Consider the following 24080-nt stretch of genomic DNA (forward strand, 5'->3'; position numbering starts at 1 on the left):
CACCTCGGGTGCGGCCCCTCTTCAGCTTTGGGGTTCGGTAGTGGGAAGGTGGGAGGGGGCGCCGGTGGAAGGTCTCGGGGAGGAGGCCCGGCAGAAAAGGGCTCTGGGAGGTACACTCCTGACCACAGCAGCAGACTCCGCACATGGTAGACAGGCCGCAGCACCTGCACATTCACAGAGGGAATGGCGGTGGTGGAGCAATCGTCAATGTTGAAGTGGCAAAGGAAGCAGGGTGCCACTGTACACACACACACAATGGACTTTTATTTAGTACTTGTCATAACCCATTATCTGGATCTGATGTCCACACTCCTCGACTCATTGCTCGAAAAGTGCATTCTTCCCAATTGCTGGCCAGTGCTGCATTTCACCTGGTGCTTTAAGGTGAATACAGTCACAATGGATCCCCTCCTCGAGATTTACTGTATGCGGAGGCGTGGTATAAATATTAAGTGACAATGATAAATACCGTGTCAGAGCCCGGGGTGTACAGCAAGTTCGTGAATGCCTTGTTAGCAGGCCGCAGGAGCAACCACACGGAGCAGCAGCGGTTGGCTATGCTGCGCTCTGCTCGCTCGCGTGTGCTGTTACACAGAAACGTGCCATAGAGGCACGAATACGTGTGCTGCACCAGCTTCACCTGTAGGCCGGCACAGGGACACGGGACGCGTGTCAGACGTGTGTACATACATCATTGTTCGCGCGAGAATTCTGGCCAATGCAAAGCACTATATTTTTGTAGACGGAAAATGAAGACGCTTTCATATTTTCCTTGAGTGTCAACTATATTTAGTTTAATTTAGTAGTACAGTATAAATAAATATATATAGAATATCACCAGGCAATAAACACATACAAAATGTATATATTTCGATATATTAAAACAAACAGCAAAATATACTGTTACTTTATATATTAATGCAACAGAACATTTGGTAAAAATGTAATGATCTTTAGCTCGGTAATGACAGTTGTATGTACGTATAAGTTGAACTTCTTTCGCACCATACGTAGCCAACAATGCTAATCGGAGGCGCGGAGTAAGGATAACAACACTTTAAAAAAGCAGTTCTAAAGGAATTAGTTTTCAATTTAGATTTAAAAGTGCATAGCTCCAGCGGCTTCCTAATATCGGAAGAGCATTCCGGATGGCCGCAGAAGCAGTGCATCTGAAAGCGCACAATGCAGTGGGGCCGTCTTTGTTCGATGGCTAAGCCAAAATGTTTGATGGCAAGTCAGTTGCGTGCAGGGGTGTGTTCCATAGCAGTGCTTGTGGTTGGTAGCTTATTAAACGAGTTTAGACAAGTCGCTTGCTGGTGCTACATATAGGCAGAGAACATTATCGTTAAATTTACCCACTTGGATAGAGTTACTTGACAACATCGCAGCAATAAACATTCTATAAATTACCCTTCACGTGTAAAATCACCGTGCGTTCATTGCCACCGACAAGAATTCTTAAGGATGTGTGGGGGGGGTTTAAAAAGGGAAGCCAAGGTGGAATGATGTTGTGTGGCTTGGCAAAAACTCACAAGGAAAGCCTCATTAAACTCAAAGGAGCATGGGAACTGGCGCTGCAGCTGGTGAACGCAGTCGAGCCACTGCAAAAAGACGGGGCAGCGCTCGCTGGCATCCTCGGAGCCATCTCCGTGCCCACATCGGTCCGCAAACTTGTGCCCGAAGTCCAACCACTCCATCTCCACCAGCACTTGAAACCCCTGCACAGCGTACAAGTGGCACAATGTTAATCACCAGAGATCCCTATGCAAGGTTAATTGCCAACCATCTTCTTCTCGGCCTTCCTGCCTACTAAGTCTTCCCTCCTTCTCCAACAGATGTTAAAGGCCTCACCCCAGATCATTATTAACCTACTCCACAATTCCCACACTTTTGCTCTACTTTCCTGACTCCACTGTCTACCATTGCTGTCTGTTTAAATGTTTCTCCCCAGTCTATAAATCTCTCTATGGTCTTTCCCCGCCTTATCTTGTTTCTGTCATATCTTACTATTTCCCATCCCAACCTCAACGCTACCAATCTCTACCGTCCCTCCCTGTGCCACCCCCCCCCCTGCACCCAGTCACGCTCTTCCGTTTTCCCTTCTTGCTCCCTTTCACTTGAACAAACTCCCACGGGCGTTTAAAACAATCATTTTTGCAGAGCCGCTTCCGTTCCTCCCTTAAAACAACCCATCTCTACTCCCTGCCCCCACCCCCCAGCTACTGACAGGCCTACCCCAACCCCTCCTTAACCACTCCCACCACCTGTCTCCATAACTACACCTCCACTTTTAATAACCCCACTCTTTATTTTAACCACTATAATCTTATGTACAACTGTATCATTATTTTAAAGCACCTTGGACTAAAGCACTGGATAAATATACATGTAAGATTAGCTAAGAATTGCTCAGTCATCTGAAAACCAGCAATACGAAAATGACTTATACTTAGCTAGTTGCTTTTCGGTCCGTTTCACGTCAAGGTAGTTAAAGAATCTCAAGTATGCGAGGGTAAAAGGGACCACATGGTCCCCGACTTATGCGGCTGGATTTTCATGCCCAGGATTTATCTACGCTCACGCGAACACGAGAAGACAAGTCTGAATGCAATGGGCCTGGAGCGTTTCGCATTGTACGTGCCTGGATAGTACGGTAGTAGGGATCAAGAAGTAACTTGGCCAGTGCCACAATCTGCGGAGTACGGTCCCAGCCGTCGGAGCAGTGAACAAGCACGGGACGTCCCTCCCCGGCCACTGCGCCAGCTACAGCACAGCCAGCCTTGAGCAGCAGGGACAGGTGCTGAAGCCAGCGTGTGTTCTCCAGGGCTGACAGCCAGCTGAATACATCATACATGTATATTATATTTTTAAAAAATAAACTTGACACACACAGGACAACGATGCACGTATGCAAGAAAATATATTTCAAATGTGCCCGTGTATGAATACATAGCCTTATTGGCATAGTAATATTTACAGAAACATACAAATGAGTGTGTACATAAAAAACAGCTATTACTCAATGTCATACACAAGTTCCTGGTGCAGGAGGAGATAGGTCCCTTTCTCACCTGTTGGGATCTGGCGGTTGGGAACAGAGGGTGCGTAGGCTCTGAAAGCTCTTGCGAATGTAGTGGATGTTCGCCATGGACATGAAAGTAATTTCGCAGTTTGGGTAGTACTCTGCAGGATATGCAAGAATGCCAAATTAATGTCACATTCGCAGCTGCAGATTATTTTCTCAAATTTGAACACAAGAACGTAAAAAAAACAACCGCACGACACTCATCCACAATTGAACATGCTCAAAACCGCACAAAGTAGCCAGCACCATAATAAGCATAAAGTTATAGACGGCACAGATAATTTTTCCACTCCACAAACGTTGTGCATCCTACAAATGTGTCCGCACCTGGGCACTCGCAGCCACCCCCCTTGGCTCTGTTGGCCACGGCCGCTGGGTAGGAGCGGGCATCCATGATGAGCAGCGACTGGGCGGCAGGCACCTGGGATGTTTCTGTTTTGGGCAATGAGAAAAGCATACCATCTAGGAGCAGGAGCCAAGGAATGAAAAGTACACATCTAACTATTTAAAAGCCTCGGCTTATGCCATTCTCCAAGGATTAACCTATGCCTTTCCCAGTTCGCAATAGCATAAAGGACCCCATGCTGAAGGAATGTACAAATATCCACGTGAACTAGGCCCAGAAAATTTCATAACATAAATCCATAAGTATCCAAAGTTGTCCTCGAAACTGAATGACGTCTTTGTCAACTGGATGCTCTCAACCACAAATGCCATTTGAGGACATCGATCATCATTCAGTAAAATTTGCAGCTGCAATGTAACTCTGAATGAGTTATCCTCATATGCCCTGAACATTGCCCCCAGGATAATAATTGACAATAGATCCTCTGGTTCCCATAGCACATGGTAGTGGATATCCTGAAAAAAGCTCCCAATTAGTAATTTAAGATTTAAATACCATGTACAAGTAAAATTAACATCGATTCAAATAACACAATTCTGCACTATAACATTCACAGTACTATTGCAAAGCTTTTCACAGCCACAAACAGGAACTTAATAATAATTGCATTAAAGGAAAAGGCTGCTCAATAGATGACTTATTGAAACGAGTGATGTCAAAATAGCTCACAAAAACAAAAACATAAACAATCTAGATGAATAAAAAGTTTTACAATGGATGTAATTTGTTAAAATGACACGACACTTTAACATCATACTATAGGCCAAACGGCTCCTGTTCGGACTACAACACTCACCATATTCACTCTGAAGAGAGCTGAATTCAGCGCCATAGCCATTGCTGCCAGTGCCACCGCCCCCTGGCTCCCATTTATTAAGGGCGCATGCGCGTGCCATTGACTGGATGAGGTGCTCATCCTCTGGGCTCCGCCAGCCCCACCAGCTCACCTCTGGCTGGCTACTGCGTGCTATCACAGCCCCATTGTGCTGGTGCCTGCACACACGCGAGCACGTGCAAGCAAATAAAATGAGCACATTATACCGTGTCAAGTCAGTACATTTAATGGAACCAAACACTTCATTTTATCATACACAGTAGTGTAACCGCTACAGATAAATTCACCAGCAGAGTAAAAGTATCAATCATTGAAATTACAACTCCGGACATTTAAATTGCAGTAATCAAATTTCTTTTCTGAAAAATGACCGACCCAAAAATAGTGACCTTACTCTAACCAATGCAACTATTCGTATCAGTATACAATTTGACAAGAAAATACAATTTCACACTGTAGTAGACATTTCATTACCAACATGATAATAAATATATTCAGACACTTCTCGCTCTCAATAGGGCAACAAAAGTCATCTTGCAACATCCAAGGCTCTTACCGGTAGACGACTACAGGGATTCGCTTGCCCGAGCGGAAGGAGGCCACTCTCTCCAGCTCCTTGTCAGTGATCCAGGCGGGCACAAGCAGCTGCTGGGGGTAGCTAGCGCACAGACGGTAGCTGGTGTTCACCTCGCTTGTCCTCCAAGCATTTTCAAGGTCGTAGCCCATTCGCTCCACCTCATTCTGAAACCTTTCCACAATGTGTTCGCCTGTAAAAAGCCCAAGTGTAACACACAAAGGCGATCCATCATTTCATATGAAAGCAGTTTATAGCTATCCGGAACTAACGTCAGAGAGGTTCAGTTGGGAAAGTGTTCAAGATCTGCTCACTCAAGATGCAACAGGTATCCAACACAAGGACAGCAGTAGTGTAGAAATATTGCAATTGTTCTCCATCAACAAACAGAAAAAATAGCCTTTGATCAAACATTTGGAAAATTAGTGACTCACTTCCCCGAGCCAATGCCCGAATATAAATGGCGCGTGCGTGATTGTGGGCCGAAGTTAGATTTACTGTGTCAAGTCAAACATGCACTGCTGTTCCTCTTCTTATGTAACGTAAAATGAGGTGCGTGGGTGAGGAAGTCGGGAGGTGGGGGGATGGGTGTATGGGGGGAGGTCGTGCCCCTCGAGCGAGAACGGGTGGAAGCGGAGAATTGCTATGTGGGACGTTAGTACTCATGTTTATATGTCGTGTGTATATTATTTTATTTGCAAGTGTTTTTTTTTACATGCTTTCCCCTTCCCCTCCCACCGGTTCCCCAGTCCACCCGTCCCTTTCCTTTCCCCAGTATTTTAGTTACCTTCCCCCTTACCCCTCCCCATATAAAACTTCATATCCATGGGAACTTTTTTTGCCAGTATCAAGCATGTTTGTTTGCATGTTTTGCCAAAAGTATCTATTTGGTGTTTGTAAACTGTAATGCACCCGCACGTGATCCCCACCTGGGTGGGGCAATGAGCCCAATGTTCCCCCTTCATTCAGGCCCTGTCCCACCTAAATCGGGTCACTGTTCGCCGAGTGTCTGTTCCCCCCCCCCCACCCTCCGTTTTGTAATAAAAACGTATTTTGTTAAACGCAACACACTTCTGTAATGGGAGGCAACAGTGGCCCTCTTACCGGGCTGACACAGCGTGGCCTGCCCATCACCTGAACCCCCGTCCTGACACGTGGCGTGGTGAGCAAATGCAAAGAGGCCATCTAAGCCAGGTGGCAGCAGTGCCATATTGGACAGCCGCTTGCACAAACTCTGACACTCCTCAAATGTCTGCAAGCTGCACCTGCAACACAGCAGTCCAACCCAACCACAGATATGCAATTTGTTAAAAGATCAGTCAATTGATTGTTTTTTTAGATACTTTACCTTATTGAATGCAGCAGACCTGAAAGCTCTTTTTTTTACTTTGCAGTCTTGTTTTCTAAAAGCTGTTCACTTGCTCCAATGATTTCAAGAATAAATGAATGCAATTTTACGTTAGCAGGCGTCAATCATGTTTTTGACAAGGTTATGCAATTATGTAAATAACAAAAGAAAGAAACCTTTGAAAGATTATTTATCAGTCGAAGATACAAGAATGTCACATTGTATGGAAGAAAATATTTACTCCTCTAAAACTACATCAAAACATTGGAATGGCTTAACAATATTTTACTCAGCTTAGAAAAAGCTTAATTTTAAATGTAGTTACTTTGGTAGGAATACGTACATGTAAACACGGCCATCCTTGCAGGTGATCTGCAACTGAAACATGTCTCGGCTCTCCACACTGTCAATTAATCGCAATGGAATCTGCAAGGAACAATGGGGCATTTTTGGTTAGAAGCACATCAACAATGTTTTATATATATTTATACTAGCTTTACTACCCGGCTTCGCCCGGGACTTGGGTTCTTGTCTTGGATTGATACACGGCCTACGCGGAGGGTGGGTGACGTCTGCAGGCACACTGCGTGACGCTGCCGCATGAGGGTGACATCACAGATGTGACGTCACCGCTCACTTGCCGTGCAAAATATATGCATTATTGCGCCCCTCCCCAAAAAAATACAAAAGTGTATTTTTATATTTTTTGCATGGTGTACAGTCTGGAAAGTACCCACATGGCAAATTTGCAGTTTGTTGCATGTCGGGAAGTACGCTAAACATTTTGAACAGACACACATATTAACACATTTCCCTTTTATATATATGGAGATAAACTCATGTTTGCTTCTCCCCCCAATTCTATTTCAGTATCATGCCATGAGACAAAGACTCGTTCAATCTCATAACCAGTCGTGTAACAGTCTGTGCGAGGGAATTACTCTGGAAGATTCCGTAAAAGAACTACTTCTGACGTCAAGAGGAGGCACGCATTGCTTTCATGTGTAAAGAATTTCAATCAAACCGATTTAACTATTAACAACTGGAATATGCCAAATTGCATGCAAACTATACTCTGTTTTTTTCGGTAAAGTCACGTAGGTAAAAGATCAAATAAATTAAAAATCACGACGTTTCGAAGGCAACACAAGCCTCCGTCATCAGGTGTGACTGCTCCAGCAAAAATTACTGGATCCTTGCAGTCACGAAAACTTCAAATCTAGAATACATGCAAATTGTAAGATATTTTTTTGGTGTGCAGTTATTGTGGAGAGACAATTCATCTCAGTGCGGCACAAGAAGCCTGCTTGATGACAGGCGTGGATCCAAGCTTGGGATGAAAGCAGTGCTGGTTCAGTGCTCTGACATGTATTAGCCTCCTAAGCTACCCAGCCTCCCCCCCACACTGTGTTTATCTTTGAACTGTGTACATTCCACCAGTTGGTCAAGAACAATAACCTTAGCAGTGCCTTTTCCCCTCTTATTTGTTTAGAATTGTATTTGCAGTATTTTAAAGTAAAAACAGCCTTCAAATAGAACACAAAAAACACAAGTTGTGGTGAACGAATTAAGATAGTTTTTTTATGTCTCACCCACATTTTGTCATGTATTCATAAACATTGGTTCACGCAACATTCCACAGCACTGCAGCACGCATGCCTTCAAAATATTCGGCACCGTGTAATGCCGATGGCACACCTATATTCCCAAGGGATGCATATTTCTACACCATTTCAGACAAGCATTCTTTTTTTTACTTAAAACTACTCTGCCTTGAGTATATTGCACATTTCAAATGATAACTGCAACATGTGTGCATACAGTCCGTTTTGTCAATCCACTGCTGGACAAGGGCCTCTCCACATCGTGTTGGGAGTGAGCACTCTTTGACCCCACTCTACCAAGCTGGTCAGTGCTAGATGGTGAAGGTGAGGAGAGCACAGAACAACAGATTGTGCCGCACTGCCCTTTAACTACAACTGGAAACAAATGACATATATACCCATTATACAATTGCTTGTGATGGTTCTAAATTTGAAGCTTTCGTGACTGCAAGGATTCACTCTTACGTGACTTTACCGAAAAAACCTAGGTAAAAAAAATTATAATAAATAATAATAAATGAAAATAACTCAATTAAATCACGACGTTTCGGAGGCAACACAAGTCTCTGTCTTCAGGTGGGACCGTCACAGCCAAATTTACTGTATTAAGTGAAGGGAAATCCAAGAGACAAGATCTTATATACACTGGTTAAGGGGAGGGGGGGGGGACAGTAAAATTTGGCTGTGACAGTCCCATCTGAAGACGGAGACTTGTGTTGCCTCCGAAACGTCGTGATTTAATTTAGTTATTTTCATTTATTATTATTATTATTATACCTACGTGACTTACCAAATAAAACTAAGAGTATGCTTGTGACGGTATATGCATAACCCTAGAGTAAACTCAATGTTATCTTTGTTAACATCCATCATTGATCAGTACATGTGCCATTTCAGATACTCCACATATGCTCTTAATGAAGCGCATTCGTTTAACGCACACAACAACCAATCCACATTTCGTTTTTAGATCCAAGTGAAAAGCTTCAATGTTGAGGTTTGCATGTAAAAGCAGATAGTTTGTCCACACGTATCTCTGCACCACCCCCCCCCAAGTGTGTTGTCCCGAAAAGAAGACCCAAAAGAATGTCTTCACTGTAACGGTTCTCTATTAGATGGACAAGTGCGCACGTGACGGACGTGCACTCACGTTGGTGGAGTGACGGCCACGGACGATGTGGAGGCGGTAATTTGTGAGCGTCAGCACCGAATCGGCCGCCCGCTGCACATGCTGCACATGTTCTCCACTCAGCACCGCAAAGCGGACCTGTGGGCAGACACATACACACATCAGCGGCATCACACAAATACCTGTCACACACACCGTGGCTTGTAGGTGGTGGGGTGGCAGTTTGGTGTAATTCCATAGGGACCATCCATTTAGTACGTACGCATTAAGGGGAGGTTAACCCAAATGTGTACGCTTGCATATGGGGGGGTATACTGACAATGTACGTATACATAGGAAACGGGGGGGGGGGGGGGGGGTGGATCTCGATTTGTCTACTTGTTTGCCTTCAAATGAGCCACAGTTCAGTTTCTTCAGCCATCAGACAAGTACTACCGGGAAAAGTAGGACTGTGGGAGAGGTGTCACTTGTGTGCATACCGTACCCCTGACTGCTGGCTATTATGCAGCTCAGCAAAATAAGTAGCCAAGGTATGCAACTTAATTCTTTAATGCAGCCGGCGGTAGACTGTTTGCTTAAACACGTTCATATTATTAATCGTTTCTGCGTGGATTAAATATCGGCCGTTCTATAGGATTCGAGGGGGTGCGTCAAGCGTATGTACACAGGTTGGGGGGGGGGGGTAAAAAGTACGCGTGCGTACAGGGAGGGGGGGGTTAAGTTGACAGATTTTTTTACGTACGTACTAAATGGATGGCCCCATATCGGAGGCAACCCCCCACTATCGATTGACATTTTGCTTTAAAAACAAACAAAAAACCCCTCAACTATTCCAGCTGAGTTGACTTTTAGAAAAATCGACAAAAATTATAGTTTCTCCTCACCAATAATATCTAAATATCTTTCCCACAAATGGATTTGTTTATAACAGCGTTTGATCCTATGGATAACCCAACAACCATCATAAGAATGAAATTTACGCTACTGGCTCTGGACCATTAAGAGGTTATGGGTAATCTTGATTTGAAGCTTTCGTGACTGCAGGAATCCATCCTCTTTGGTTCTTTCAGTTAAGTCACGTCTGATGACGGACGCTTGTGTTGCGCCCGAGACGTCGCGATTTATTTTATTTTTATACCTACGTGACTTTACCGAAAGAACCAAAGAGTAAGGGTTATGGGTAGCGCCTCAATACTATTGAGGAAGAAATCACTTTTGTATTGACGGTCTTATCAGCTGGTTACCTTCAAGCACTCCTCCTCCCCACCAGCACTTTGCTCAACCGGACTCTCCTTGGGAGCAGCTGTGTTGTTGTCCACGCCATCCATCTTGTTCTCTTCTTGCGACTGTAGGAATACACAGTAAGCGACCGTGGGAACTTCAATATAGTTTGACGGGGGGGTCAGCTACGTAGCTGTTGGCAATACCAATTACATTCTAAAGGCTCTTTAGTTATCAGTACATTAATCAAACTTCTCTGTTTATGTGCAAGTTAGTCATTTGCAAGGGGAAATTAAATTGTGAAGAGGAAAGTCAACATTTGAATCACATCTCATCTACTTTTAGAGTTCAGTGCTGGTTGATGGTTATTTATATGAAAATGGGTGGAGCAGTGGCACAGTCGACTGGAAACCGCTCTGTGAACCCTGCAACCTTAGCTTAAACGTTGAAAGGCATCAGCGGCGTGTGATGTCAGAAACAGTCCAGAGCCCCCCTGCATCGACTCACAGGCCCAACGTGAAGCGTGGTCAAACAACTCCCATAATCTACACGGTCATAGGGGAGTTCCTTCATTTGCACTAGATTGACAGAGGTGTCTTACTTTATTATTAGATTATACAAACAGCAATACTTCATGTTCCAGAAGTTCTAAATGTGCCGATGACATTCAAGGCATTTTATTGAATGGCTCTAGCGTGAGCACACTTTGACGTGGCATAAGTATGACAGCGCATTTCTCTCTTGTCACGCTGCTAAAGATCTTTAAATGAAAAGTCATAAACATAGTTTTTTAAGATAAAAGAAAATTCAAACAATTTAATATATTAATTCGTTTCAGGCTTGCACTCACTTCCACATTCTAAAGTGTACACATCATCCTTCATATAGGGAACTGCAGAGCTGGGGGGAGAGGGGGGGAAATTTGGTGCCCTGCACCTCTGTGTCAGCCTCTCTTCGACAGTGTGCGAGCGTTGCAAGTTGAAATTCACCTTTAAATGTTAGGAATGTTGTAAAAAACGTTTAAGGAATTCAACAAATGTTGTTTGCAAAATTCCATGCATGAAGCAGGATGTAATATTGAACAATGCGGCAATAAATAATGAACCCAAACTCGATGAATGCAAATGTGTACATAACCGATTAGCAAAAGGCCTGGAAAAATCCTTACCTGCCGAGACAATACAGGGTATGAATGCATTAAAATCGGCATATATAAAGGCCATAACACCACCAGTGCTTACGTCACCGGCAGAAGGCAAAGCCAAATGAAGGCACGAGCCAAAACTGGTGCAGTGGAGTGGCTCCAGTCCAAATTGGCAACAACGTATTGTCGACGAGGGCAAACCACCAACCCGAAGAAACATTCTTCAGCACTGCTCATCTGGTCATGCTCATTATCACTACCAGCTGGTGGGTCAGGCGACTTAGGACAGTACTAGGCTAATACTCTTGCCAACAATATTGGAGTTACATTACTTTCGGTTGAACGAAATAATACATAGGCAAGTACTGAGCGTTTTGTTATAAACTCGCAATAAGCGATGACGCACTGAGTTCATGAACCACGCCCTGAACCCAGTGATCTCGGTTCAATTCCCAGCTGTGGCTCGCATCATTGGTTCGTGATATCTGAACCGGCCTAGGCCTTCTTTACCAACCCAAACTAAGCGGTGTATTGAAGTATGGTAAAACAATATCAATGAGCACCGCAGCATGGAGAGGCCTTAATCCAGCAGTGGATTTCCAAAGGTTTGTAAATTATTATCTTTTTTTATTGCTGATTATCTCACCACACACAGGTCTCAAGACCATGGGTATTAAACACAGATGCATTATTAGATTGCTATACTCTAGCCAGAATGTATGTACTTTCATGTCATGTATCAATTAAACTGTTACAATTATATTGGCAACTTCAAGATGACCTCTTACCATACCTTAAACGAAATGAAGTAAAATTACTTTTACCTCCAGGCAATGTATACAAATTGGTTTATTTTAGATTTGTTGCGGTTAAGAATATTTTTTTTCTTTAAATTCTCCAAGTTTATATTTTGTATGCACAGATAGCTATGCTTCATTATAACGGGAAAAATGTAAATAAAATTCTGCCTCCAAACATCACAATCAGCTAGTCTTCCAGGATACATAACAACCACATCGTAACCATTAAACCCAGTCTACAAGTGTCAAATGATCGAATCAGAAAAAGAGCATCTCAACGTTCACAATTAAGATACTGGACTGAACAAGTTACACGGGCGATGTGTACTCAGTTGAGGAATCTTCCCACAGGACGATTGCCTCACTGTTTGCCGTCTCTTTTTATGCCATCCTAAAAACCCTGAGTCTGGGCCAGTAACCTTGAGTGGGAGCAATAATAATTATCAGACATCTTTTTGTGAAACCTGAGCTACTGCAAATATCACTGGATGTCTATAGAGTTTGGCAAAGACAAAGCACTATAAACCCCTGCTTGAATTGTATAATTAGAGTGCTTTAAATTGGGCAAACAATGAATAGCAAGTCTACCAATTAATTGCATAATGCAAATATGCATGCAATATGCCTTTGTTTTCAGAAAACGAACCAGAGCTCTTAATCCTGAGAAGCTAAATGACAACAATGCCAAGACAAATGAGTTGGCTCAGAAGACCGCGTCTGTATACTTAAGTTTTTCAATATATTTTCTTATAACCCAATCACCTCGAATGCATCTGAACTCATTACATCTCCGAAACTAAGCAGAGCTGAGCGTGGACAGGCAGAGGGGGCTGTGCATGAAAATCCATTACACTATTCTGTACTTCTATTCACCCACATTCTCCCCACCTTTACCAATTTGCACTGACCAGCATGGTGAAGTACGGTCGAATAACCCCCACAAAGGGTGGGGAGGGCTCTCATACAGCAGCAGACTGGCAAAAAATGTACATGCACATGTATAACCCTAGTCAACTTAATGTTATCTTTGTTAACATCAATCATTAATCATTAAATGTGCTATTTCAGATACTCCACATATGCTCTTGATGAGGTACATTCGTTTAACACACAGCAACCAATTCACATTTAGTTTTTAGATCCAAGAGAAAAGCTTCAATGTTGAGGCTTGCATGTGAAAGCAGCTTCTAGTTTGTGTATTACATTTGCATCTTAAAGACTGGTCTGCGGTTTGTTAGGGTGTTAAAATGAGTTGGAGTGACTTAACAGTGTTTTCTAATGGAATGGTATTACATTTTGTTCAATAAACGCAACAGCTGATTAAAGCTCATGGCAATTCACCTGGAGAGTCCTTGAGGTAACGAATGGGAATTGAGGAGATGGCTCTAGAAGTTTGGCTGATGGGCATTAACAAGTAATGAAATTAATTGATTGAAATCGAACGCAAAATTCGAAATGGACAAATCTACCTAAACTAGATCTACAGTGGGATGCGATAAAACTTCCTTGAACATAACCGTGCCGTTTGCCATGGTTCACGAAAACACAAACCGATGATCCAGTTTTTTCTGCTGTGAACAGTAAACATTCTGACTTCAGTGACCATAAAAGCACTTGGAATCTACTGTAGATGTGTTCCTTATCACACACACACACCACGTGATGGGCATGGGAACAGTGAGAAGGCTGCATTTTTCTTTCCAAAATGCCACAAAAAAACACTATGCACTCATTTCAGGTCGAGTCGACCCATGGGAGGAGGGCCCTCGGTGTATACAGAGGCCAATTCAAAGATGGAAACTTCAGCCTGGAAAATTGTGGGCAGGCAACATTCCCTGCACTGCTCATGAATTAAATAAACTGGAAGGACACCATTTAATTTACCAACATCATATGCCGGTTATCGTGAATTAATAAATCACGTTCAGAGTTTGACAAAATTACTGCTGAAAAGAGGCCTGTTGTTCGAAGAGGTTTTTTTCAGCATACTTCACCACAACTAGTTCAGATATCGCACGCCACTGATGTTAGCATTGGACAGGAATCGAACTAAGGTTGCCAGGTTCATATTAGCATGTTAGCCTTGCGCCACCACTCCATCCATAATTACTCCATCCATAATTACGTAAGAAAATACCGTTAATAATCCAGAGAGATATATAGTTACAGAAATGTTCACTGTAAGCGATACATGCCACTTCATGTATATACTTACATCAAGTTAGCCATCTACTTTATTAAGTTAATTAAAACCCCAGCAAGGTCATAGTGTTCATTGTTATAAGAAATATAATAAGGTGCGTATTCTTGTGAGTGGAGTGGTGATTACTGATTCTGAGTAGAAAAAGCATCTGACACATTCACACAATGCATCACTACGCAATAGTTTTTTTAATTATATATTTTGGAGCAAGATAAATAACCTATTACCAAATAATATTACCAAACACAATATTGATTGGTCAGCGCAAACACACAATTGTTTAAGTTTAACACGGATGCTTTCGCGACCAATATTATGCATAAAGGTTTTTTTGGGTTAGACCGCAGAAATATAAATGTGTCGTTAATTCACCACCACCCGACATAGCCAATTAGTAAGGTTTGTCAAGTAAACAAAAATTGTGGCAATTAGTTACTACTTCAGCACACCAGTGCGTTGGAGAGTAAACCCACAACATTTATACTGTTAGTAACCTCCTGGTTACACCAGCCCACAGGGGATTATTGTGTCCCTCGTGCAGGGAGGGGCTGGGTAGGGAGGGAGGGGCTGGGAGGGGAGGGTGGGGAGGGGCTGGGAGGGGTGGGGAGGGTGGGGAGGGGCTGGTCACCGCGTGGTGCCCTTATAAAACTCAACGTTTAACCTACTCACGCCGGCTTGTGCCCGCCCTCACAGTCGGGCATATTTGCAGAATACACCACGCCGCCGTTGACCCTGGCCATTGACCGAGCAACCCAACGTTCCTACCAGCTCCCTCTGCAGGAATGTGTTTATTTGAATACGACGATTTGCTGGTGATTACAACCGGCTTCATCAGGCGATTTGCCAGAATTGAGAAGAAGTCTTCCTGCTTCGGTCTTAAATTAGAGTAAAGGTGATGTCATCGCTGTGATCCTATCAGGTGCGAAGACCAGAGGAGGGTTAATGCAGTGATATAAATACAACAATGGATTATGTTAATCTGATAACTTTTTTATTTAAAGCTTTCGCGACTGCAGGGATTCATATTCTTGGTTTTTTTTCGGTAAAGTCATGTATAAGGGAAATAATAAAATAATAATTAAAAAAACCCCTTTTAAGTGACTTTACCGAAAGAGCCAAGAATCTGAGAATAACTGTTGAAGATTTCACCTTAAGTGCATCGACCCAAGGAGTTTTAGGAGCATGTGCCCTATGTAAACACACCACTGGCATTTGTGGAAGGAAATTCCTCAGTGTGCACGAGGCTCATTAACGAAAACATCCGTAACCATTGCATTCACCGTGGTTTATCACAAACCATGATAAATGCCGTTCATCACAGAGTAGATGTACATGTAAAGCTTTCGTGACTGCAGGAATCCACACTCTTTAGTTCTTTCGAAAGAATCAATTTTCAGAGGCAGACCAGTTCTTCAGTGATAACTACCATTTTAAGCAAGGCCATTTTTAAATTGACCCAAGCTTTGCAGATGCAGAAGATTCAACAGATCCAATGTGGGGTTTTTCATTACTACAAAATTTGAGCCGTCGGTGGCTTAAGTAAGAAGTCCTCATGAAGTGTGGAGTGAAAGGAAGTCTTAAGGCGTTTCATACCATTGTCTGCATAAATGTTGTCTGTTCAAGATGGGTCGTCACTGGGCTCGTCTTGAGATCTTGGGTGTATCTCCAGATTTCCAAATTTTAAGTACACCTGCAGGCACAATGGTGACAATTAGTCAAGAAACCTCCACTTACAGCGAATATTCATTTAAATAAAGTCTACATTACCCTTGAAAAACAAGAGTTTCATCATATTTTTTACAGTTCACGATTTTCAAATTTCATCTTAGAGAAATACATAAAACATAAACAAAAATCATCAATGCAGAGCACATACATTAAAGTTAACCAAGACAAATAAAAAAATAACTTGTTTTTTTGTGAATTCCACGTAAAAACATAAGAACCATTACGTTCTAGCAAAGTGAGATTCTTTAAAACAGCAGTCTCCCAAAATTCACAATAGTCGCCTGTTCTGCTTACATTTTATATTTACGAGCCAGGCACATCTCTTTGTAAACAACGTATAAATCATCGTTCCAAAAGGCTACTCCAACAAAAGCACCAGATGCACACATTATAACAATCCTTCTAAAAAAGAGCATAGAATGTTTAAAAAAACATTTTAAATACAGTACTCCAAAACAAAAGTAGACGCGAGGTTTGCTCGGCTAACAATAAAGAGGCTAAAAATAACGAAACATGATTCATCACGAAACCATTGCGAAACGGTACAGTGCGTTAAGCAATTCACCAACTAAGCGGGCAAGGCCTAGCGGAGTGCCCCAAGCGAGGGCATCCTTTATGACAAACGTCAATTCAAACGGGGGGGGGGGGGGGCAAATGTACGAACTATAGTTTCCTCACGTCGTACAAGAAGAGCAGAGTTGTCAATTCATGCTAGGGAGGCCTCCCCTGTCCCCCCACCCCTGACACAAACACATTTCCACATTCACAATAACTCGCAACCTAATGGGGAGGGGGGGGTGCTGGCTGCAAGCGGCCTCCCGACTGCAATCTGCACAACAACAACGGAAGTGGCCAAGTGCCTAGAATGCGGAAGACTCTTGCGGGGCTTTCAGACGAAACTGTATTAATCACGGGAACGCCACTGCAATATAAATGAGGAAGATGCCATCACCATCCCCCCCGCCGCCGCCACCCTCCCCCGGTATCTTAAACACAGGGCTCGAATGCCATCAATTGTTTGGTTCTTGAACATTTCTGCACTCTGTCAACTTAACCTGCATTAAAACAACAAACTTTGTTTGTCTTCTTGGTTCTTTCGGTAAAGTCACGTAGAAGGGAAGTAATAAAATAATAAAAATAAAACATAATAAAATAATTCTCACGACGTTTCGGCCACAACGCAAGCAGCCGTCCTCAGGTGAAGAACATGTCTGTCGGAAAGACGGCGCCTTTCCCTTCTACGTGACTTTACCGAAAGAACCAAGAAGATGAATCCCTGCAGTCACGAAAGCTTTAAATCGAAATTTAAACTTTGTTTGGTTCGCAACAACGACGTGTACGCATCTCAAGTGTAACATCTCGGTGGGGTTCGGAATGGTTGAAAACCCTGTAAAAACATTTTGAAGTGCGCAAAACGTAACCCAAGAAGAATGTCAGTACTGCGTAATGTGCCTTACGTAGCGTACAGTAGAGTGCCTCAAGCCTAAGCTTTGTCTGCATCAATACGTGGCTTCTAAAATCAAAACAAACGCAGCCAACACTGCATTTGCGAAATGAGATGAGGCTATTGAATCTATACTCATTATGAAGGCACAGAGAGGAAAACAAACTGATTAAATAGTTATTATTCAGACAACTAAGAAATGGCATGTCGTGTAAATTGAAAGACCACTAGAAATGTATTGTTTTACCGCTAACATCACGGCGGGTAAATCTAAGCTCTCCATGGGTTGTCTCAGAGGTAAACTAAGACGGAATAATAGAGTCTCGAGTTTGCAAGGCTGAAGTAATGTGAAAATTAGCAGCACACAAAAAAAAATCTAGATGAAGATATCCTTTGAGATAAGAACACTCATCTTTAACATGTAAACTCTTAATTTATTTTAACAGCACATCAGAATGTTAATCAACATGTATTTTGTTTGATCCAAAACTGCAGGTGTTTCTCAAACATAAAACACATTTACCACAGTGTACTGCAATGTTTTCTGCTACAGTGCAGTGTTTTTTCTATTTTTTTTATTCAAACCATATAAATACGTCCACTATTATTCAAAGTCTCGTAAAACTAATATTCAAAAACGAGTTAAATAATCCAGTGTTAAATAAATTGTAATGGACCTCGATTGAGTCGTCAGCTAGAACATGTGGCAAATAAGGAAAGGAATGCTAAACTCTGCACAGATGCCATTCTTTAATCATTTGCATGGACCAATGCCACTACACGTAACTTACATTCTAAGACGACTGACAAATTATCCTTATGGCGGTACCCCGATGTACCAAATAATAAAAAATGGCCCAGGCAATTAAATATTTTATTTCTGGGACACTATTTTTTCCAGGGGTGTAACTGAACTCCACCACTGGGGCACCAATCGATCCGAAATCAGTGCCACACTCCGTGATGTCGAAACGCCGAACATTAGCATAAAAAAATCCGTTATCGAAAAATTTAAAACTTTGAAGAGTGCATCGTGCACAGCTCGTGAAGAGGAGTCGATTGCCGCATCGCCGACCATCAACAGATTAAAGATGACTGCATCACGGACATTACGCGAGAGCCGGGGCACTTTGGTACCCCGGGGGTAACGCCATAAGGTTCAAATGCGGTATACAGCAGAGGTAGAACATCCAACACTGTTCGAGGTGGGATACTACGTACATTTACCTTCGATATCCTACAGACATTACACACCTGTAGTTAAATGTTGTTACTGGTTATAGCCGTGACAAATAAAAACAAATGTTTATGAAACAGAGAATTGATACGCGCCCATTAAAACCAATACTTCAGCTCGCAACTATCATTCATCTCCGTATTTAATCTGCATTTCAGCAGTCCCTGTCCCATCTAAAAAAAAGGCTGCAGTTGCAATTGGCTGTTCGGGTATGCAGTGCAAATCAACTTCAGAACTTTTCTTTTCACTTGGTCATAATTTTTTGAATGTCTCCTTCTACAGGGATACGTTCAAAAGACACCGTTTTAATATACTACACGACACACGAGCATGCGAAAGTAGACACGCAAATGTCCTGCATCCATATTCAATAAATTCAGGTGCCCGGACTGAGGCCATGTGCTGTCACACAAGATGTATCTTATGTTAAGTCTTTAAAATGTTCACGGTAACCTTGAGGAGCCTACAAATAATCGAGGGATTTTATTTTATTGTACTGCAGCGGCTACCAGAAAGCTACATCTAGAAACATGTTCAACATTCGGCATGTTATTTTACAGTATTCTGTCAAAGCTGGAAATCAGTTATTTTTGTTTAGTTTGTTGTCCGTCACTCCACGCACCTCCGATGCGTACGGTGCGAAAGAAGTTCAACAAGCATATACAACCAGAATGATGTCAACAAGTAAAAAAAAAACTTGCTCACAAAAAATTATATTAACCCGATAATAAATGTTGTTTATATTGACCAGTCAATATTGCCCCCATTCCTTCTGAGCACTGTGCCAATACTAGTTACGCAATCCATCACAAGCTATGATCAATCCAATGCTGGATGAAGGCCTCATCAAGCGAACTACTTCCCTTACATTTCTGTAATGCAACAGTCCACATCGCACAGGGATCGGCAACCTTTCAAAGAGCCATCTTTTATTTTTGTCTGTGACCAAAATAGTTCCCAGAGCGCATCACATGCAGAGCCGACTTGTACACAAACACAGCAGCAGGTATACAGCAAATGACAAATAAATTCTGACTTAAATAAACAAAATAGATGGTGGAATAAACCGTGTCTATTTGGTTTATGTACAACTTAGTTATTCTTTCACAACACAGTTTTGCTGTGCATTTTATACAGTAAAAAACCGAACCGGTAATGGATACCCATTGTAATTTATATGCATTCATTAACCCCCCACCCCGCTGTCCTTCGCAACGTGAAGGGTTCACAAGTGACGACATCACATCTATCCCTCTATTTAAGAACGAAACTGGAGGATTTCTCCACAAATCTGGCTATCGCCTGATGATGCTAGTTGTAATTACTGGCGAAACGTCGTAATCTCCAACACACCGGTTGTGCTGTAATAGTAACGAAGTGGCATGTTCTGTTTACGTGACAAACCTTACTAGTGAGCTGTCCGGTGGTGGCGGGTTTAACGACACATTTATATTTACGCAATCTCACCCAAAAAAACTCTGTTATGTTAATGTTGTAGTCACCAAGACATTCCATAAGTGACCCACTGCTTACCATATTCAATCAATTATCTTTACGTAAAAATATATTTTTTTACGACTGATCTAAAGGTGGACGCCAAAGAGCCACACGTGGTTCCGGAGCCGCAGGTTGCCGAGCCCTGACCTAGCAACCGGGTTCGATTTAAATCGCTCCAACTCAGTAGACGCCCTCTTAAATCATGTTCTGTTCTTTGGCTGTCACTCCTGTTAGTCTCGACACTGGCCATCATCTCCTCTAGCTACGTGACTTGCCTAAGGCGACTTCTTTTCTTAACACTTAAATGTTGTTCTTTTTACTTGCGTATTTCCTCAATTCCAAGTGTTCCCATTTCTGTCTCAATGGAATGCCTAATATGCATCTCGCGCTCCTGCGCTGTATACTTTTCGCACATGCACATTTATACACAGGTATAAATACCTTTTAATAACAAATGTAGAAATCCTGGGAAATGTGTCAGTTTTCCTGGAAATTGAATTTATGACAGTGGAAAAAACATTTTGTAAAATCAACTTAAGCATTACAAAATTCACTTAACACACAAAATGCAATAATCTATTGACCACTACATGATGGTAATGTTACCCACTGTCTGCTAGGAAGGTTCCTCTTTTGAACGACTCAAAAAATGTATTATGCAACATAGCTGCAGACAAACTAGAGGTCAATCACTATACATAGCTTTCTTGAGCAGCTGTTGACATGCTCTCTTTCCGATCTTAATCTATGAACTCGTATCTTGCAGATGCATTCCGCCAAAAAAAAACAGCAACTGAAAAATAGTTACGGCCAAGGCACATATTCTGCCCTGAAAATGTATACTGGAAACAATGCAAAACTTTCCAGGTTATGGCAAAATTAACACAACTGTTGCCCCAGCATGTTGCATTGAAACGCCACACCATGGGCAACTGCAAAGCCTAAACACTTCATTCAACACACCAACCAGAGGTCGCAACCGGGTACCCGATATCCGTACCGTACCCGATACCCGGCTACCCGGCTATCCGGCCGGGTAAGGGTACGGGTAGCCGTTTGCGACCCTGGTGCAGCCGGGTACGGGTAGGCCGTGAGTCACTAGTGAGTAGCCGTTTGTCACTCATTTCGGGTAGGGTACGGGTACGGGTAGGGAACGGGTACCTGTACCCGGCTGGGTACGGGTACCCATTTGCGACCCTGGTGCGGCCGGGTACGGGTAAGGAATCAAAACCCGTTTGCGACTTCTGACACCAACCTACGTACTTTGCAGCACACACTTCCCGACCTCTAATGCAGTGTGGTGGGGATGGAGGTAAGGTCAGGGAAGTATGTCAATGGCTGCTCAATTATCAGAGCTGATTTTCTTTCGAAAAACTCCACCCCCTTTTAATCTTGATCCATGGCCTCGTATCACAGCCTCAACCATTCTTGTTAAGGCAAAAATCACTAAACTGAGATTCTACTCCAAAAATATCTGCCCATTCCCTCCTGGTCAAGCAACTGCCAAATCAGCCAATCCTCCTGCCTCAATGTCCTGCCCTGCCAAGCAATGAGGGATTCTAGGATAATCATCTGCTCTGCCTATGACTGACTGCAGGCAAAAAGACTTCTGCATCAAGGTTCCTGTGTTGGTGAACCATGTTAATTCACCATGGCCAATGCCATCCCATTGCTACAGCAAATCTGACACTCACAAGGCCCTCTTGGAAGCACTTGGAGAACCCTTTGGATCTCTAACTTTACTACTGGACATCTGAACCTTACGGCGGTATCCTGAGGTACCATAGTACCCCGGCTCTCGCATAATGTCCACGATGCAGTAATTTTTAGTTTGTTGATGGTCGGCCATGCGGCAATCGACTCATCTCGACGAGCTCTACACGATGCACTATTCAAAGTTTAATTTTCCGACGTATTTTTTTTTATGCTGATGTTTGGCATTTCGACATCGCGGAGTAGCACTGATTTCGGATTGATTAGTACCCCAGTCACAGAGGTAAGTACACTTCTGGAAAAAAATAGTGTCCCAGAAATAAAATATTTAATTGCCTCGGCCATTTTGTATCATTTGGTACGCCGGGGTACCGCCATAAGAATCATCTGTGAAAAAGAGCATCATCGGTCACCGGATTCCTCCAGTTTAAACAAATATTCTGACATTGCAGACCAAATGCCCTGCACTGCTGTCCAATATGCTGCATTTGTGGCATTAATTCCACTACTAGATGGATCAAACACAAGAGCCTCCTCCGATACGAGTATTATTTTTCTGTCCTGATCAATTAGCGCAGGTCCACATTGGAGATTGTGGATAACTCAATCTTGTCCCAGGCGGACCCAGCCAACTTATCTCATTGGCCTGCCCAGCTGCAAAAATGAAACTTGGCAGTAGGCTTAAAACATACATACAAACAAACAACCATTTGTCCACTAAACGATTACAAATACAACTTGATATCCAAATATTTGGTTTCTTGGTTATAAAAAAAATGTCTAAGCAATAGAACATGGCTGGCAGGCCCAAACAGCTCAACTTTTAGCAAGCAAACGACTGTTCTCCAATCCACTTGAAGCTCCGAAGGTAAATGTATAGGTGTCAGAGGCAAACAAGACATTACATAAATGTGCATACAGGACACCAAACATACGAGATATTAAACCCATACTTTTTAGCATGTATGCAATCACACAACAACACAGGAAGATCTTCTTGGTTCTTTTGATAAAGTCACGTAAAAGGGAAATAATAAAATAATAAAAATAAAACATTATAAAATACAATTCTCACGACGTTTCGGCCACAACGCAAGCAGCCATCCTCAGGTGAAGAACAGGTCTGTCGGAAAGACAGCGTCTGAATGTGGCCGAAACGTCGTGAGAATTGTATTTTATTATGTTTTATTTTTATTATTTTATTATTTCCCTTCTGTGTGACTTTACCAAAAGAACCAAGAAGATGAATTCCTGCAGTCACAAGAGCTTTAAATCGAAACACAGGAAGATATAAAAGTTTAACAAAATGAATGGCGCAAAAAAATTATGAATATAACCCTTTGATACTAATGTGAGGGGCTTCTACAAGCATGATATGCCCACAAAACAAGCCTATACACAGGCAGGCCACACTTATGAAGAAGCAAGTGTTCCCCATCCTGGGGGCAAGCAAATCTGCATTCTTCACCCAGAATGGTCCAGTCCCCAAGCAATGCATTTGGATCGTAAACCTGTAACCACAGCCATGGGTGCAAAACATCCTAGCGGTTGGTAAAAAAAAAGTATGTTTATAACACTATGGGACCAACATCAAAAATGAACATTAAGGTGTTAAGATGTTCAAACACCAAATATAAACCTTCTGCAAGGCATCAAGTCTGCATTAACCACACGTACTTGTGGTGAACATGAAAACAAAGTTGCTCTAACGATATATGCATTGTAAAACCTATTCTTATTTTATTCCATCAAAAAGTATGTGTATAACTACGGATTGAACCCACCCACAAAAAAGTACATTTGGGATTACTATAGGATACAAGCATACAGTTGTAACGATGGTTGGTTTCAAATGCCAAATTGCTGTAATTGGCTTTTCGAAATAAACATGTTGAATGGAATAGAGTAATAAGTATAAACGCAACATTTACATTGGACAAAGGACATGGGGGGTTATACAGTCAAGTCTTGGAATTGTGGTATGGTAGGTCATTTGACATTATTTGAGTACTGTATTCTTGAAACTTGAGCAGTTCCGCTAAATTCGAACTTGTTTTTAAAAAAGTTATTTTAAAGTGGCTTGCCTCATCAGTTTCAGGTCCCCGTTCACTT

The 24080-nt window shown here is 42.4% G+C and overlaps 1 protein-coding gene across 4 annotated transcripts in view; it reads right to left on the bottom strand.

The window, feature by feature from the left end:
* LOC144933078 (phosphatidylinositol-3,5-bisphosphate 3-phosphatase MTMR3-like) overlaps positions 1 to 24080 on the bottom strand; it is a 52119-nt gene that overhangs the window by 8919 nt on the left and 19120 nt on the right. For 3 of the 4 annotated variants that reach the window (XM_078857583.1, XM_078857581.1, XM_078857582.1), the window contains exons 2-14: positions 15943 to 16039; positions 10226 to 10327; positions 9003 to 9119; positions 6592 to 6674; positions 6005 to 6165; positions 4883 to 5093; positions 4288 to 4484; positions 3413 to 3517; positions 3072 to 3183; positions 2642 to 2837; positions 1533 to 1718; positions 470 to 640; positions 4 to 164 (exon numbers count right to left, since the gene is read on the bottom strand). In XM_078857583.1, the coding sequence (XP_078713709.1) occupies positions 4 to 164; positions 470 to 640; positions 1533 to 1718; positions 2642 to 2837; positions 3072 to 3183; positions 3413 to 3517; positions 4288 to 4484; positions 4883 to 5093; positions 6005 to 6165; positions 6592 to 6674; positions 9003 to 9119; positions 10226 to 10327; positions 15943 to 15954 (1814 nt within the window). In that variant the 5' untranslated portion in view covers positions 15955 to 16039. The remainder of the gene's footprint in view (positions 1 to 3; positions 165 to 469; positions 641 to 1532; positions 1719 to 2641; positions 2838 to 3071; positions 3184 to 3412; positions 3518 to 4287; positions 4485 to 4882; positions 5094 to 6004; positions 6166 to 6591; positions 6675 to 9002; positions 9120 to 10225; positions 10328 to 15942; positions 16040 to 24080) is intronic. The other variant, XM_078857585.1, reaches the window with a different exon arrangement.

Source organism: Lampetra fluviatilis, chromosome 6 (genome assembly GCF_964198595.1).
Source record: "Lampetra fluviatilis chromosome 6, kcLamFluv1.1, whole genome shotgun sequence".
NCBI classification, from domain to species: domain Eukaryota; kingdom Metazoa; phylum Chordata; class Hyperoartia; order Petromyzontiformes; family Petromyzontidae; genus Lampetra; species Lampetra fluviatilis.